This window comes from Ambystoma mexicanum, chromosome 7q, assembly GCF_040938575.1.
Source record: "Ambystoma mexicanum isolate Mex_15411 chromosome 7q, UKY_AmexF1_1, whole genome shotgun sequence".
Classification (NCBI taxonomy): domain Eukaryota; kingdom Metazoa; phylum Chordata; class Amphibia; order Caudata; family Ambystomatidae; genus Ambystoma; species Ambystoma mexicanum.
This window is the reverse complement of record NC_090941.1, coordinates 1,166,723,663-1,166,740,417: the sequence shown is the minus strand read 5'-3', so window position 1 is coordinate 1,166,740,417 and position 16,755 is coordinate 1,166,723,663. Positions and strand designations below refer to the sequence as shown.

General features: G+C 44.5%; 1 protein-coding gene across 1 annotated transcript in view; it reads left to right on the top strand.

Annotated features, from left to right (window-relative positions):
• Positions 1-14,708, top strand: part of LOC138528726 (zinc finger protein 271-like) — a 38,973-nt gene extending 24,265 nt beyond the window's left edge. Inside the window, exon 2 of the mRNA XM_069640594.1 lies at positions 10,772-14,708. Coding sequence (XP_069496695.1) covers positions 11,140-12,405 — 1,266 coding nt within the window. The 5' untranslated portion in view covers positions 10,772-11,139 and the 3' untranslated portion in view covers positions 12,406-14,708. The remainder of the gene's footprint in view (positions 1-10,771) is intronic.
• The last annotated feature ends 2,047 nt before the right edge of the window (positions 14,709-16,755 follow it).

Genomic DNA, 16,755 nt, shown 5'->3' with positions numbered 1-16,755 from the left:
TTCAGACATATTCAGAAAGCAAGCAATGCAGCACGATTCAAAAGCAACTGCAATGTAAATCAATAGTGTCTACTCTCTTTCAGACATATTCAGAAAGCAAGCAATGCAGCACGATGCAAAAGCAGCTACAATGTAAATCAATAGTGTCCCCTGCACTCTGTTTCAGGCATATTCAGAAAGCAAGCAATGCAGCACGATGCAAAAGCAACTGCAACGTAAAGTGTCCCCTGCACTCTGTTTCAGGCATATTCAGAAAGCAAGCAATGCAGCACGATGCAAAAGCAACTGTAACGTAAATCAATAGTGTCCCCTACACTCTCTTTCAAGCATATTCAGAAAGCAATAAAACCGGCACGATGCAAAGCAACTGCATTGTAAATCAATAGTGCCCCCTACACTCTGTCTCGGACATATTCAGAAAGCAAGCAATGCAGCACGATCCAAAAGCAACGGCAATGTAAATCAATAGTGTCCCCTGCACTCTGTTTCAGGCATATTCAGAAAGCAAGCAATGCAGCACGATGCAAAAGCAACTGCATTGTAAATCAATAGTGCCCCCTACACTCTGTCTCAGACATATTCAGAAAGCAAGCAATGGAGCACGATGCAAAAGCAACTGCAACGTAAATCAATAGTGTCCCCTGCACTCTGTTTCAGGCATTTTCAGAGAGCAAGCAATGCAGCACGATTCAAAAGCAACTGCAATGTAAATCGATAGTGTCTCCTTCACTCTGTTTCAGGCATATTCAGAAAGCAAGCAATACAGCACGATTCAAAAGCAACTGCAATGTAAATCAGTAGTGTCCCCGACACTCTGTCTCAGACATATTCAGAAAGCAAGCAATGCAGCACGATTCAAAAGCAACTGCAATGTAAATCGATAGTGTCCCCTTCACTCTGTTTCAGGCATATTCAGGAAGCAAGCAATGCAGCACGATTCAAAAGCAACTGCAATGTAAATCAGTAGTGTCCCCGACACTCTGTCTCAGACATATTCAGAAAGCAAGCAATGCATTATGATTCAAAAGCAACTGCAATGTAAATCGATAGTGTCCCCTGCACTCTGTTTCCGGCATATTCAGAAAGCAAGCAATGCAGCACGATTCAAAAGCAACTGCAATGTAAATCAATAGTGTCCCCTGCACTCTGTCTCAGACATATTCAGAAAGCAAGCAATGCAGCACGATGCAAAAGCAACTGCAATGTAAATCAATAGTGTCCCCTACACTCTGTCTCAGACATATCCAGAAAGCAAGCAATGCAGCACGATGCAAAAGCAACTGCAATGTAAATCAATAGTGCCCCCTACACTCTGTCTCAGGCATATTCGGAAAGCAAGCAATGCAGCACGATGCAAAAGCAACTGCAACGTAAATCAATAGTGTCCCCTACACTCTCTTTCAAGCATATTCAGAAAGCAAGCAATGCAGCACGACGATTCAAAAGCAACTGCAACGTAAATCAATAGTGTCCCCTGCACTATGTTTCAGGCATATTCAGAAAGCAATAAAATCGGCACGATGCAAAAGCAACTGCAATGTAAATCAATAGTGTCCCCTGCATTCTGTCTCAGGCATATTCAGAAAGCAAGCAATGCAGCACGATTCAAAAGCAACTGCAACGTAAATCAATAGTGTCCCCTGCACTCTGTCTCAGGCATATTCAGAAAGCAAGCCATGCAGCACGATGCAAAAGCAACTGCAATGTAAATCAATAGTGTCCCCTGCACTCTGTCTCAGGCATATTCAGAAAGCAAGCCATGCAGCAGGATGCAAAAGCAACTGCAATGTAAATCAATAGTGTCCCCTGCACTCTGTCTCAGGCATATTCAGAAAGCAAGCCATGCAGCACGATGCAAAAGCAACTGCAAGTAAATTAATAGTGTCCTCTGCACTCTGTCTCAGGCATACGATGCAAAAGCACCTGCGATAGAAATAGAAAGCGCCACTCTCTATTTAGAAATGTGCTATTACCCAATCCAGGTTCATAATGCAAACCTTTACATGATAGAATACAATTCCAGAGAATAGTTTGTACTGAATGAGCATTATTTCAGTTCAAGGGCCTATACCCAGCACATCACTTAGATAGGTGCCCGGGCACTATACCCAGCACATTACTTAGATAGGTGCCCGGGCATCTATACCCAGCACATCACTTAGATAGGTGCCCCTGCATCTATACCCAGCACATCACTTAGATAGGTGCCCGGGCATCTATACCCAGCACATCACTTAGATAGGTGCCCCGGCATCTATACCCAGCACATCACTTAGATAGGTGCCCGGCATCTATACCCAGCACATCACTTAGATAGGTGCCCGGGCATCTATGCCCAGCACATCACTTAGATAGGTGCCCCGGCATCTATACCCAGCACATCACTTAGATAGGTGCCCGGGCATCTATACCCAGCACATCACTTAGATAGGTGCCCCGCATCTATACCCAGCACATCACTTAGATAGGTGCCCCGGCATCTATACCCAGCACATCACTTAGATAGGTGCCCCGGCATCTATACCCAGCACATCACTTAGATAGGTGCCCGAGCATCTATACCCAGCACATCACTTAGATAGGTGCCCCGGCATGTAAGCTTAGCAGGGACACCCCCTGTCAAAGGATGGGGCACTTCAGCTCAGGACCGCTTCTCCCATCAAGGCAGTCATCGTCTGATCAGCTCACTTGCCAGTCCCCTGAACAGATATCTGTCAGCCAATATATTCCCACAAAATGGAACATCTCTACTTAATAGGCTGACATCATACATAAGTGATGGACAGCTGTCTGAATCTAGTAATCCCAAAGCCATCCTGTGTGGCAGTGAATCTGACACCCTGCCCCTGATCCTTATAATGAGGTCACCCGATCTAGAGTCGTGTTGTGTAATTCTCTCTTGCTGATGACATCTTCAGCGACACAAACCCTGCCTGCAGAACAGTGAGAGACCCCGGCAGGGAACGTACTGTCATGTTCCTGAAGAGATTGCTATGGGCAATTTTAGCTGGCCCGTCTTATCACTTCCCCACTCATTTTTCTCTGTGTACAGCGGCATAAGGACAAGGTTACCCTGCCAGTCACTGCAAAGACCCCTTTTGGAAGGTATAAATGAATTGGTTTCCAGTCTGCATGGTGCACATTTTAGCGTTCACTTCAGGTCCTACGTAAGGAACATTTTCTTAAAGACCCAGGTTACGTTGCATACTCTTTCAAAGTATAGAGCTTTCAGTGGTCAACCGTCTATGCAAGGCACTATAGTACTTATATCACTAAGCACTCGGTGGCATAGAGCATACATGTGTAGCAAGAATTTAGACATCACTGTCTTTTATTAGACACTTTCAAGATAAGGGCAAGACCGACAGGAATAGCATCCCATGCGCTCATTAACCTGTTCTTGGCAGCTTGGTTCCAATTACACGTCAGTGAGGTAGGAGTTGACTCAGTGTAGAGCTGATTCTTTGATACCAATGTCTTCCAGTCTTTTTACGAGGATCTTGTGAATGAAGGTTTCAGAAGTGGCTGAGAAGTCTAGCGGGATGGGTGCGCACTCCGCTTTTTTAATCCGCATTGCGATTAAGTGTATCCAAGATGGAGCACTGGGCTGATTCGGTACTCCTAGAAGGTCTAAATCCGTGCTGTACCTCATTCAGGAGTTAGTTGATTTCAGTAAAGACCCAAAGTTGACGATGTATGGATCTTTCTAGAGGTTTCCTGATGCAAGGCGTGTTTGAGATGGGACGATAGCTGGCTGGGTCATATGGGTCTGCTCTGGACATTTCGAGCATAGGTCTGATGTATGCATCCGTCTCTTCCGGTGCTGATGGAGTCATTATCGTGCCTTGAAACACTTGTGTATAGGTGCGCTATAAATCAAATATCATGTCATATATCGAGGAGGGAAAGGAAGGTGGGCGCTGGAGATTTCATGTTTGATTTGTAAAGAATGGGGAGACTTGGATCCTCAGGATATCTATCCTGAGAGGTCGCATGAGTCGGTGGTAGCTTGTAGGTCCTCTGCAGACAGAAGGTGGAAAGACAATAGAGAGCAGGTAGTGGGAGGTGTTAGCGGGATCCTGTTGGTGGCAGGTGGGTAGGAACATCCTTTATTGGCAAGGTGATCCTGGATGTCTAGGATCCTTTTGTTGAAGTGTGCAGCAATCCGGTCGCATAACTCTTGGATACAAACTGTCGTTTTTTTAATTCTCTGATGATCATATACATTTCTGTTTCGTTGTGTTGAACATGCATTTGGAGTTGTGTGCATTCTTAGCTTCGAGTACGTATGCCCTATAAAGGTGTGGTTGTTTATCATAGGCAAATCTGCTAGAGTTATGCTTGTTTTCCTCCAGTTTTTCTTTGGTTTTCTAATTTTCCTTTTTTGAGTGATTCAGCTTGGGGGTGAACCATTTGGCTTGTTTCTTTTTTTGAGAGTTTTTGAAAGGGTTTTGGGGGGCATTGCAGTCCAACCCAAACACAATACATGTGTACATGTGGTGGAGTGTTGCATCCACATTGTTCTTGTTGTTCCATCTGTGGATACAGCAGATTTGTTTGCGTTTAGTTTTTCTGGTAGAAAGTTGATGTGTATTTCTTTCCACAGTCTGGTCATGGTCGATGGTTCTGATGAAGGTACTGCAAGGCCTGGTGTCTCTGTGAATATTGTGAATTGGATAGATTAATGCTCTACAAAGGGCAGGTGCGCTAGGAAACAGACACTATGTATGTTTTCATTACAAAAAATGCTACCCGGTGTGCATCCAGATATGTGGGACCAATGACCATCCTTTTGAGGTGTTATGCTGCAAGATTTGTTCCAAGTGACTTTGTAATTCCGTTGTTTTCTTTCTCAAGCCAGATGTTGAACTCTCCAAGTATAGTTAGTAGTTGCTGATCTACAGACAGGATGGCATCAGTGAGCTGGTGAGGGCTGAAGGAGGGAGGCCTGTATATTAAGTGGAAGCTTAGTGGAGCATGTCAGAGAGAGCGATTCACAGTCTGTGATGGTGCCAATAGAGACTGGGATGGAGTCTCTGAGCACCAGAGCTATACTCTCCCATTCTTTCCATTAACACAGATGAACTCTTGTGGATAACCAGAAAATTATCTCTTGAGAACCAAGTTTCTGTGATGAAGAGTACTTTATCTGGTCTTGGAAGAGAAGGTCAAGAAGGCCTACGAGTTGTGCTTGGAGGCAGAACGTGCCTTGGTCAGGACGCATTTTGTGCCTCGCCTTTCTGGGTGGGTTTGGCTACTTGGGCCATCGCTGTTGGGCTGTTAAGGTTGGTTTCATTCGTTTCCCAGGGATCCACAATAAGGTTGTCAGATGTAAAGAGGCTTAGCAAGGGTTCTTCTTGTGATCTAGCACATCTCTTAGTGTGTGGTTGTGATGGATGTTGCAGAGTGTGTAGTGATGAATGGACTAACAGGTATTCTTTCTTGCGGGTCCTGTCTTATGGTTGGTTGAATGGATGTCATGGTAAATGCAGGCAAGTATGGTAGGTCTTTGGTTAGTCCTGTTTCTTGGTTCAATGCTAGGTCAAAATGATGTGGATTTTCTTGTTGTTTCAGGAGGTGTCTGGAGATAGAAACCTCTTGAGTTGAGGACGTGGGAAGCCTGTACAGTCTTGAGATGCCTGACCTGAAGGGCTGCTTCCCAGTCTCTCCTTGTTCTGTCTTCCTTCCTGATTCGGCTTTCTTTGTGGCAATCCTATAACCGTGCAGTTGCTGAGAATCGGGAGGTAGGGGTGATGAGTAGGGAGAGATGGGAAGGGTGATATTAAGCTTTTTATTTTTTTCGGGTCTGCGTTTGTGGTTGGTTCATTTTAGGGTTTCCTTATGGATTTCCTTCTCACTCTGTGACGATGGTTAGTTGTGAAATTATGGAAATGTTCCGAGCATGCTATAGGCCAACTGGCCTGTAGACTTTACAGATGGCATTATTGTCCAGGGGCCAGGTTATGGAAAGGGTTGCTTCGGTGTAGCAGTGTATGTGGCGATGGCTATAATGATTCCAGAATATGAGGAATTGTGTGTGTCTATGATTCTGTGTGAGGGGCCTAGTTTCAGTGAGATAGGACCGATTATGATTGAATAGGTATAATTGCTGTGTTGATTTAACTTCGAGCTGGTTATTCAGGCAGATAGGTTGGTACAACCAATTATGCGCTGGTGGTTTAGTTGAAATACCACAAGCTACTGTGAGGAATCCATGGTATCAAAAGCAAGACAACAACACAAAAGAGCAAGTTCAAGGGTGTTTATTAAACAGCTTCAAAGGGTTGGGGACTTCCTGCCTTGCCCTAACGCTAGAATGGGAGTAATCTTGACCATTAAACTAAAGAAAATCCATCCTAGTCAGTCTAGTCCAAAACCATTATAATTACACTAACCTATTACCTGCCCTCAGCTCATACAAAAAGGTGTGTGGCTAATGTACTTAAATAATAAGAACAGTGTGTTCAACAATCCACAGAAGGGTTAACTCCCGTCCCCTACGATTTCACCTTGGGATAATATACATTAGAGTTAGGCGACACAGTTTCTTTAAGGCACATTCTGGCTTGCTGGAGTAGTTCAACTTTTCACCCGATTTCCGGCTGTACAAAATCAGGCTTCTCTTAAAGTTCAAAACAGGCTTTTCTCAATCTTCATTCAACAGGTTTCTCTCAATGTTAAAAAACAGGCTTTGGCTGGTTGAAAATAAATACTGCAAATGTCTTTTGCAAACAAGCTTCTTTTGCTTCAAAAATGAAGGTACAAAGTTCTGTTTCTCTTAACTCAATTGGATTTCCCTTCCCCAAACTTTGTTGGTGTCAAAAACCTTTGAAATGGCATAGATGTAACTTCCCCACTATAACTGACCACTCCAACAAGCACTTCTGCTTCTTGTGTAGCAAAGCTTTCTGGTACTTGTAGTTTTACAATTTTGAGCTCCGCTTGATCGGGCGCAAGCTCTTTCTTATTTCTACTTTCCACTTGAAAAGCTCACCTCAATCAGGTGCAGGCTGTTTTCTGTTTTCACACTCTTACTTGAAAGCACCCCTCGGTCGGGCACAAGCTTTTTACATGGATACTGTTTCATCGGTTCAGTTCTACTTTTACATTCAAAGACTTTCAACTGTGCCGTCTTCACTACAGCAGGACCACACCGATACAATATATCATCCTGTCGCTTTAAAGCAATCTTCATTCTTTCAAACGCGGTTGCCGGTTTACATGCAATTGTGCTCGATACTGCTTTTTTCACAGCAAATCAGCCAGCCTTTTGTTCTACTATCTCGCATCACTCACCGGTTGTTGTTGTTCTTCAGTTTTCACTTTCTCATCAAGGACTTCCAGAAGGACGCTCTCTGCTTAACTCCATCAGCTGCCACTTGGAAATGTGGGTCTCTCGCCTGGCCTTCTTGCAGCCTTCCCACAGCTTGCTTTCCAGGTTCCACGTACTCAGGTTTAGCGGCTCAGTTAGCCCGGTCCTGTCTTGCCTCCAGCCTCTCTCTGAGTGCTTGAGATTTAGGTAGGGATCCTCTGCCAGACTCAGCCTTGCAGCCATCCTCCTGGCTTCCCAAGAGCAACTACCTTCTCTCCCTGGGCAGCCTCCTTTGTACACCTGTGAGGTGTTAATTGGTAGCAGATGTTTTGTCAGGGTTTCGGCCTGCATGACTTTATTAGTGGGACAACTTACTGTTAGGATGGGATAGTCTGTCTTCTGTCTCTCAAAATGATTTTCCTCAGTAATCCTCATACTCTCAGTCCCTCTCTTCCTCGTCTCAGTCCTTGGGTATTTCAATAGGGGAATGGGATTATGGGAATTATGGTGTTTTGCAAAAAGCAATAAAGATGTAGATTTTTGTCAGGAAAAGGGGTTTGAGTGTAATGTAGTGAAAAGTGGATTTCGAGGAAAGAGGGGTAAAACTCATGTTGGAATTGAGGGGTGGTCTTTGTTTTCTCTTATGGTTTCGCCTTCTTTTAGGTATTGGCAAAAGGTTGGAGTAGAATGGGATGTTGGTGACAATATCCCATACAGACAGGGGATGTCGGGTAGTGGTGTGTCAAAAGAAAGGGGATACTGTGCCGCACCCGAGGGCATTCCTTCTGCAGTCCCTGAGGAACCGCTGCCCAGGTGATTCTCCCTCACTTGTCCACCCCCAGGGTTGGGATCCAAGAGCGAATGCCCTTCCCTGGCCACCTGAACAAAGGATCCCCAGCGCCTATCTTTAAGAATACCCTCAGGTTTCTCAAACTACAAAGTTATTATAGGGATAGTACAGTGAGTTAAGGTTTGTAGGGGATTGGTACGTAGGCTAAACTAAAAGTTAACCAGTTATATTCTGGGTATTGCAAGGAGCCAGCAATGAGACAAGGACACATGGAACTCATGTTTGTGGCTACAACCTTTTATTACCAGAAAAAGGGGTTTGGAAAACTAACCCTATCCTAAGAGGACATTTCCCTACCGGAACAAAAACTAAGGGCCAGTGAAATGCCACAATGTACAAAAGTAAAAACTGTTCAGTGTCCAAAATCCTATCCTAAGCCTCTCATTCTAATGAAAATGTGTGAAAGGTGCAAATGTGCAAGTTCAGCCAAAAACTTCATCAAAACGGGTGCAATTCCTAATTAGGTGAGTGTTCTCACTACCGGGGGAATGAATCCCTTTCCCAGGCTTTAGTTCCACCACAAAAAAAATAGTCTCAGTTCTGGGGGAATGACTCAATTCCCCAGGTTTTCAGTTTTCCAACAAAACCAGTGTTCAAGAGGATGCCTGCCTCTTCTTGATAATTGTATCCACTCCAGGGAGAGTACTTCCTTACCCTGGTCTTTCAGCATGCAACTTCTCTTTAGAACTTCAACAGAATGTATTTTCCTTGAGTTCCCTGTTACTCAGTCCTAGACCCGCAGAGCACCTGGTAGACTCCCCCGCCAGGCCTTTGAGTGCCTTCTCTTGCTTTCTTTATGGGTGTTAATCCCAGATCTGCTGTGTGCCTGTTTTACTCTCCTGCCAGGACATCTTTATGACAACAATGTTGCTTTCTCTTTTAGTGAAAAAGGGGGTATGGTTCTTCCCGTTATCACTTCACTGCAAAAGCAGTGGGACTTTGAAGATCACACTGATTTACCTAACGTTTACGCTGCTTTGCCTCTTCCAAAGTCCCCTTTTGTTTCCTTCCCGGGGTCCCACTGTGCTCTCGGGCTCACCGTTCGGTTCCGCGCTCTCTCATTCCAGCAATATTTACTCGGGTACTTGCATCAACATCTACAGCCCTGGAGACGCTTTCCCAAGCCAGAAGCATGGAGCCCGTCATCAGAAAGAAACCCGCCTTGGCTTCCTGCTCCTGCTGCAATGTTCTTGTTCTTTCAGATATGATTCCACTGTCAGCCAACACCACCTCTCTCCTCGACCGGCCCGGTGAGGATTTCCCAGCGTTCTGTCAGTCCAGCAGTTCTCTCGTGCCACGATTCGGTCCCCTTTGGCCATGCAATATATATTTAGCTAGAACTTCAAAGCAAAGCAGAGTCAGTGTAGCTATGTGTTATAGGGTCAGCAGTTTTTCAGTCATACAGGCAAAAACAGTGTGTGTGTGTGTGTGTGTGTGTGCGTGGGCACGCGCGCGTGCGCGCGCAGCAGATGTGGTCTGCAGTGTACTTATCCATACATGTTTTGCTAGCATAAGGATTCAACCTAGCAGTGTGCTAAAGTGTTCCGGCATAGATATGAGGATACAAACAGATTTACTGGCACAGGTGCACATAGTCACTATATCCACACAAGTTGTCTGCTAGGAGAGCCGTGCAGAATGGAAGCATGTATTCCCTTAACTGTAATGTCGAAATAAAGCAGGGAGGACGATGGTGATAGAGTAGACTGTCTTCAGCAACCTCAGTAGTTTACGCAGAAGGAGAAGCTGAGTGCCTGGATGACTGATGGTAGCAAGGTGATCCAATCTCTCGACCATGGAGGAGAACAAATGTGCCCAGAATCACACAAGTCTCTCATTTTAGAGACTTGTTAGAATCCATGCTTTCTCCAGGTCTCTGCAGAGCCCAGTTAGGTTTCTGAACATGAGCGTCAGGCCGGAGGCAGTCATTAGCCTGCCAGAAGCCCTTCTGCTAGGACAATTACCGCCAAGTTGACACCTACCAGTACCTTCACTGTTGATCTGGGAGCTCATGTGATCTGATCCGTCTCTTTCCACTCTCCACCCACACCTTGCTGAACCCAAATGGATTCTCTCTGGTCGGTCATACCTGCACAAGCTGAGCAGTGGCAATCCCTATCAGCTTCCAAAGGCCAGGCGGGGTCTAACACCATCCCCAAGTTCTTAAGGGCAGGGGGCCGGGAGGATAGCTCGGGGCAAAGCATTTGTTTAGGAAGCAAGACAACACATAGCAGCACAGGTTCGAATTCTGGGCTTGCGCTTATAAACTGGTCCCCGGTATTAAGTGTGTTATAAAAGAACAATTATGAGAATAATTATACTAAATTGTGTGGCAGCCCAGCTGCTTGTATAGTTAAGATGAAGGGATGAGGGATGGCATAGGCTGGCTCGAGACCGCCACCAGCAGATTTGGTGCTAGCTCTACCTCTAAATTCTGTTGACATTTTGGTGTGAGGAGGCTTTTAAATTCGTTTATTGCCACTAAATTGGACCAAATAATATGAAGGAGGAATGGGAACAAGAATTCACACCTCTTCACAAGTGCCATTCACATTTCTTTCTGTACAGTGATATAAAACAATAACTTGAATCTTTGTTTCTTTCAACAGTGCCTAAACCAGCGCCAAAAGTCTGGAAATAAATGTAAGGTGACCGGATACATTAAGCAGGAAGTGGAATCCTGAGGAGATGCACAACGCCAGACCACGGACCCTGCAGAGTTATCACCACCCTCTCAGGAGAGTCAAACATGCCGCACCTCTTTGCGGATCCATATGGAGTGTTTGAGGGATTCTCTTTACTTGCAAATCCAGTCAAATCGTACACACAATTTCCCTCATGAGGGAGAAACACAATGAGTCCACAGAGTCTGAGAATATAATTAAATCATTTTCATCTGTGCAATACTGAAGAAAAGGCCTACGATGGTGCACAGGGCAAAATTAACACCATTTCAGTTCTTAGGGTGCATCACAGCATGAACCATAATGACGAGACACCCTATGAGAGTACGGAGTGTGGTAAGGACAATAATATGCCACTGCTCCCATTGCAGCCTACAAGGGTGTACTCATGTACAGAGTGCCAGAAACACTTCAAACACCCCTCATCTCTAAAAAGCCACCAGAGTATCCATTCGGGGGAGAAGCCCTACAGGTGCACCGAGTGCAAGAGAAGCTTCAATCGGTCCTCCAATCTGAGAAGCCACCAGAGGATCCATACAGGAGGGAAGCCCTACAAGTGCACAGAGTGCAAGAAGAGCTTCAACCAGTCCTCATATCTGAGAAAACATCTCTTGATCCATACTGGGGAGAAGCCCTATAAGTGTGCAGAGTGCAAGAAAAGCTTCATTCAGTCCTCAGATCTGAGACGACATCTCATGTTCCATACTGGGGATAAGCCCTACAAGTGCACAGAATGCTGGAAAAGCTTTGTTCAATCTTCATCTCTAAAGAACCATCAGAGGATCCATACTGAGGAGAAGCCCTACAAGTGCACAGAATGCAGCAAAAGCTTCAACCAATCCTCAATTCTAAAGAATCATCAGAGGATCCATACTGGGGAGAAGCCATACGAGTGCTCAGAGTGCAAGAAAAGCTTCATTCAGTCCTCAGATCTCAAAAAACATTGTATGATCCATACAGGGGTGAAACCCTACAAGTGCACAGAATGCAAGAAAAGCTTCAATCAGTCCTCATCTCTAAAGAACCATCAAATGACCCATACAGGGGAGAAGCCCTATAAGTGCACAGAGTGCAAGAACAGCTTCACCCGACCCATATCTCTAAAGAACCATCAGAGGATCCATACAGGGGTGATGCCCTACAAGTGCTCAGAGTGCAAGAAAACCTTCAGTCAACCCTCTCTTTTGAGAAGCCACCAGAGGATCCATACAGGAGAGAAACCCTACAAGTGCACAGAGTGTACGAAAACATTCAGTCACTCAACAACTCTGATATGCCATCAGAGGTTCCATACTGGGGAAAAGCCCTATGAGTGCACAGAATGCAAGAAAACCTTCAGTGACCTCTCATCCCTAAGAAGCCATCAGAAGATCCATACTGGGGTAAAGCCCTACAAGTGCACAGAGTGCAAGAAAACATTCATTCATTCCTCAGATCTGAGAAAACATCTCATGATCCATACTGGTGAGAAGCCCTACAAGTGCACAAAGTGCAGGAAAAGCTTCATAAGATCCTCAGATCTGAGAAAGCATGTTTTAGTCCATACTGAGGAGCCATAGAAGTGTACAGAGCGTAGTAAGTATTGCAACAGGGTTTCAACGTGGCTGCAACAACAGAGAACACCAGTGTGGCGAGGGAGACATTCTTTAACCCATTACATGATGCATACTGTCAAGAACAGACACCTGACAATCACAGAACATGGCACAGGAGCCAGGTATCCTAATTCATATGTCAGCATCCCATCCCTGCATGATGCAGGCTGTGCACCACAGCTGGATGCCATGTTTCATTAGTAAACATCTAGCATGATTCCCAAAGTCCTGTGCATTCATGTCCACTGGGGGTTGCAGATAAATCTGCCTGCAGTTGCCAGATATACAAAAGTCAGCAGAGAAGTAGTGGTGTAATGGAAAAGGAGTATTTTAAGTACGGGCGGGTGCTCTTTCCAATCAGCAAGTATGCTGCCTCTTAGGACATTGCATGAAAAGTAATATCCACAACAGCATTTTATTCTGGCTATCTAAATCTAAATAAGTCTAGGCAACTTGTTTACCTGTAGAGCAAAAAACATTAGTTTCATCTAAACTGTTTTGCTGTATTATTTTTTTGTTTTGTTTTGGGCTCCAATATTAATCATTGTGTTCTGTCATGGCACTGTTCCGTTCACCTTATGTGGTCCCGGTACCTTTCATGCTGGCTTGAACTTGTGTGTCTGTTACATTAGGTCAATGATTGCCCTACATCTAAAACTTGTCAAGCATCACAGGGTGGTATTGCTTATGTGCAATCAAAACAACATATCTCTTTGAAATGTAGGCAGGTGAAGGTAGGACATGGGAGGGGCAATGTTATGTTTTTCTTCTATAGTGCGCTATCACTCAGATGTATCCTGGTGCTATGATAGAATAAAAGCAAGCTTAGAGGGGAAGGAATAACCAGGAAATTACTCTGTGAGGGAAGAGGAAAGTGTTAAAGCATTTTTCTAAAGTGAAGGAAATCCTTAGTTAGTCTAAGGGAAATATGAAAGGAGTTCCAGAGATGGGGGCAGCCACCAAGAAAACTTACCCGCCCACTGTGGCCACCTTAAAATGAGGCACCACTAGCAAGCCAAGGCTTGCTGAGCGAAGAGCCCTAGAGGGGACACAGACTGAAATCTTTTCCTGGAGAAAGGCCGCTCCCTGCCTATGCAGCGTGCATTGGGTCAGGCAGAGAGCCTTACGCTTAATGGGACACTCAACGGGCAGCCAGTAAAGCTGGATCAGAATAGGCGTGGCATGGGAGAATCAAGGCATACCCATCACCAAGCGTGTGGTTGCATTTTGCAGAATCTGAAGCCTACGGATTTGCTATTTCAGCTGGGAAAGAAGAGCTGCATTGCAGCAATCGAAGACTCGTGAATTTGCTGTGGAAATAACGAGACCCTGATAAGGCTGCGGAAGGAAGGGATTGACCTTCTTAAGCATTTATGGCTTTGAAAACACCTGATTTGCAGGTGGCACTGTCCTGGAAGTCAGGAGATGAAGAACTCATTTTGATACCAACATTTTCTTATGGTGTCAACAGGCACCAGCATCTTCCCTAGGCTAGTAGGTCAGAAGTCTGAGGTCCATGCCTGTCTCACAGCCAAAGGGCCAATTAACATAACCTCACACTTTTCACCATTGAGCTTAAGCCAATTGGCGCCCATCCTGCTGCTGATGGTTGAAAGGCACACTCTCAGGCGCCTGGCAGAGTCAGCTGGATTCTCCTCCACTCTCAAGATATGTTTGGTCTCGGCCGCATAGGATTAGAAACAACACCTGTGAGAGCGGATCAGCTCTACCAGGGATCTAACATGGATATTAAATAAAAGATGTGATACTGTAGAGCCCTGGGGGTACCCACAGGCCATAGGAGTTGTGGAGGACTTGTAGGGATGGAGTGAGAAAGCCTGAGAGTGATGAAAGAGAAAAGAGGTGAATCACAGGAACCTGTGATGCCGACCTCCTGAAAGCGCTGACATAGAATGGAATGGTCAATCGTGTCAAACGCTGCTGATGTGTCAAGCATGATGAGGAGAGCGCTGCCACCTTGGTCCCTGATAAGTGTAATGTCATCGATCACTGAGACCAGGGCTGCTTCATTCCCCATCAGAGGGTAGAACCCGGACTAGTGACCATCCAAAACAGAGTCTTCCCCCAAGAAATCTCTCCATTGAGGCGAAACAACAATTTGGGGTTGTTTTACAGCGGATGAAATGTGTGCGATGGAAATGACTGCATGAGACATGTACGTTATACAAAATTGTTCATATATTTCCAAATCGCACATAGAAACACTTGTAAAGTAGTTGTTTAATTAAAAATTAACTAGAAATGAAGGTATGGAGAAATGTTTTTATAAATGGAGTAGAAAGAAAATGGCATAAGAGTGTTTTCAGAAACTTCCTCATACCCAATGTGTTAGAGAGAATATGATTGGACAACAAATAACGCAAGAGAAGTATTTCAGGAAGGGAAAACTCATGAAAGGAAAAAGAAAGTCAGTTAAACTGTCACCTAATGACTGTGAGAAGAGAACGAAGGAGTGCTACGCTGTCTATACAAATTAGGCAAAATAACAGTAATTACTGAGAATGGAAAGTTTGCACGGTACAATTCTTAAAAATAAGTTGCTATAAGACTGATCATTATTTAGAAAATCATTATAAACGATTAGTGTAGAATTAAATCTAAATATGTGTGTTTTTCTACCAAAGCTAATTATTTAGTTTCCGACAAAGGAAACAAACAGCTTTGTCAAGCGGGATATTTATATAATTTTGAAAGAAAAAACGAAAATAAAACCTGGTGGAAATGTATAGAATATAGAAAATACGACTATAGGAGAAGAGCCTGCACCAAAGACGATTTAATTGAATATATTAGAGACCGCAACCATGATCCTAATGTTATAATGTTATAATAAGATCTAAGACACCCTCACAGGAAAAATCACACAGCTCTAATCCAAGGTACTAACTAAACAAGCCACGTGGCCTACGGCCGACATCCAAACTGGTCCCACCTGTGACGACATCCCATCCTTTAAATTCCAGTCCATCAGCATCACTGCCCTTGCTAACATCATCGCCGGCCTTAAACTTCCCGCTGCAAGGGAGACACTCTCTCAGCCTCCCGGTCAAAGTTTGTGTTGAGCCCCTACTCCCTCTGATTGCTGCCATAATCAACTCTTCCTTCACAGCCTGCTATGTCCTCCTCTCACTTAAGATAGATTTCTGGGGTGTTGCAGACATAATTCAAACCTATGGCGAACAACGTGATTTTAATTGAGTTGTTTTTGTCGAATTAAACTGGCTTGCTGCTTTTCCTTTTCCGCAAAGTTTTTGGAAGGAGTTTATCAGACAAATAAATCCTAGATAGGGTGGTCTAACCTACAGGAAGGACCGCCCCCCCTTGATGTTAGCCCTGAAATGGGATTTTTCACTTAAGTTAGGGAATCGCCCCTCACTTAAAACTAATTAGCAAGCAAAGTTAGGGTACGTCCATGAATCAATACACATGTAAAGGAAATTGAATATTTAAAATAACTTCTCTGAACTGCATTGCTGTATAGAAACGTATCCTTCTAATTCCTCCTGATGAGCCATCATTCTCTTTGAGGGTGAGACACGTGTAGAGGATTCAGAAACTAAGGATTTAAACCTTACCCTTCTCCTTTAAGGATTAATTGTATCAAGAACACGATGAAACAAGTAAATCACAAAGCCGGTGACTCAACTGTTATTCATTTTTGCTACGGCCAAATACCCGAACTCTGTTATAATCTACAGTTGGTGCTACAACTGTGTTCCTTTCACCATTTCCCCTCACACTTAAGCAATCCTGGATCTCACCACATCTGAAAAAACCACCCTTTGACCCAGCCATCCACACCAACTATCGCCCTATCAATACTGTCCCATTTCTCCTCAAAATCATTGACACAGTAGCCTACAAATAAAATCTTTCCTCGAACATTACCACATTCTAGGCTCCCGCCAGTGTTGGGGAGAATTCTCATAAATGGCTGATTTCCCTACCTATTGAGTCTTCCTACTTCATGTCAGTCCGACAGTCGCTTCAGGAACCGTGAGCCTGCAGGAACCACCAGGAACGTCCGCCTCCCTCTCCATTTTAAGGTATTGTGCAAATCCGGTTGTCCGTCTCGTTCAGCCACGGTGAAAGTGTTTGAAATCTTTCTCCAAACCGAGCGCTTGTCCTTCTCTTCTGTTTGAACTAACTTTTCTATCATCCAACTTCGTCCGGAAACCGTGCCACAAACTTTACCGCAAACTACCCTGAACTATGTGATCTTGAGCAAAAGACTTTTGACCCATTGACTTTGGCCCTAAGCCTTTTCTATCTGATGCTATCACTGTAGTTCTG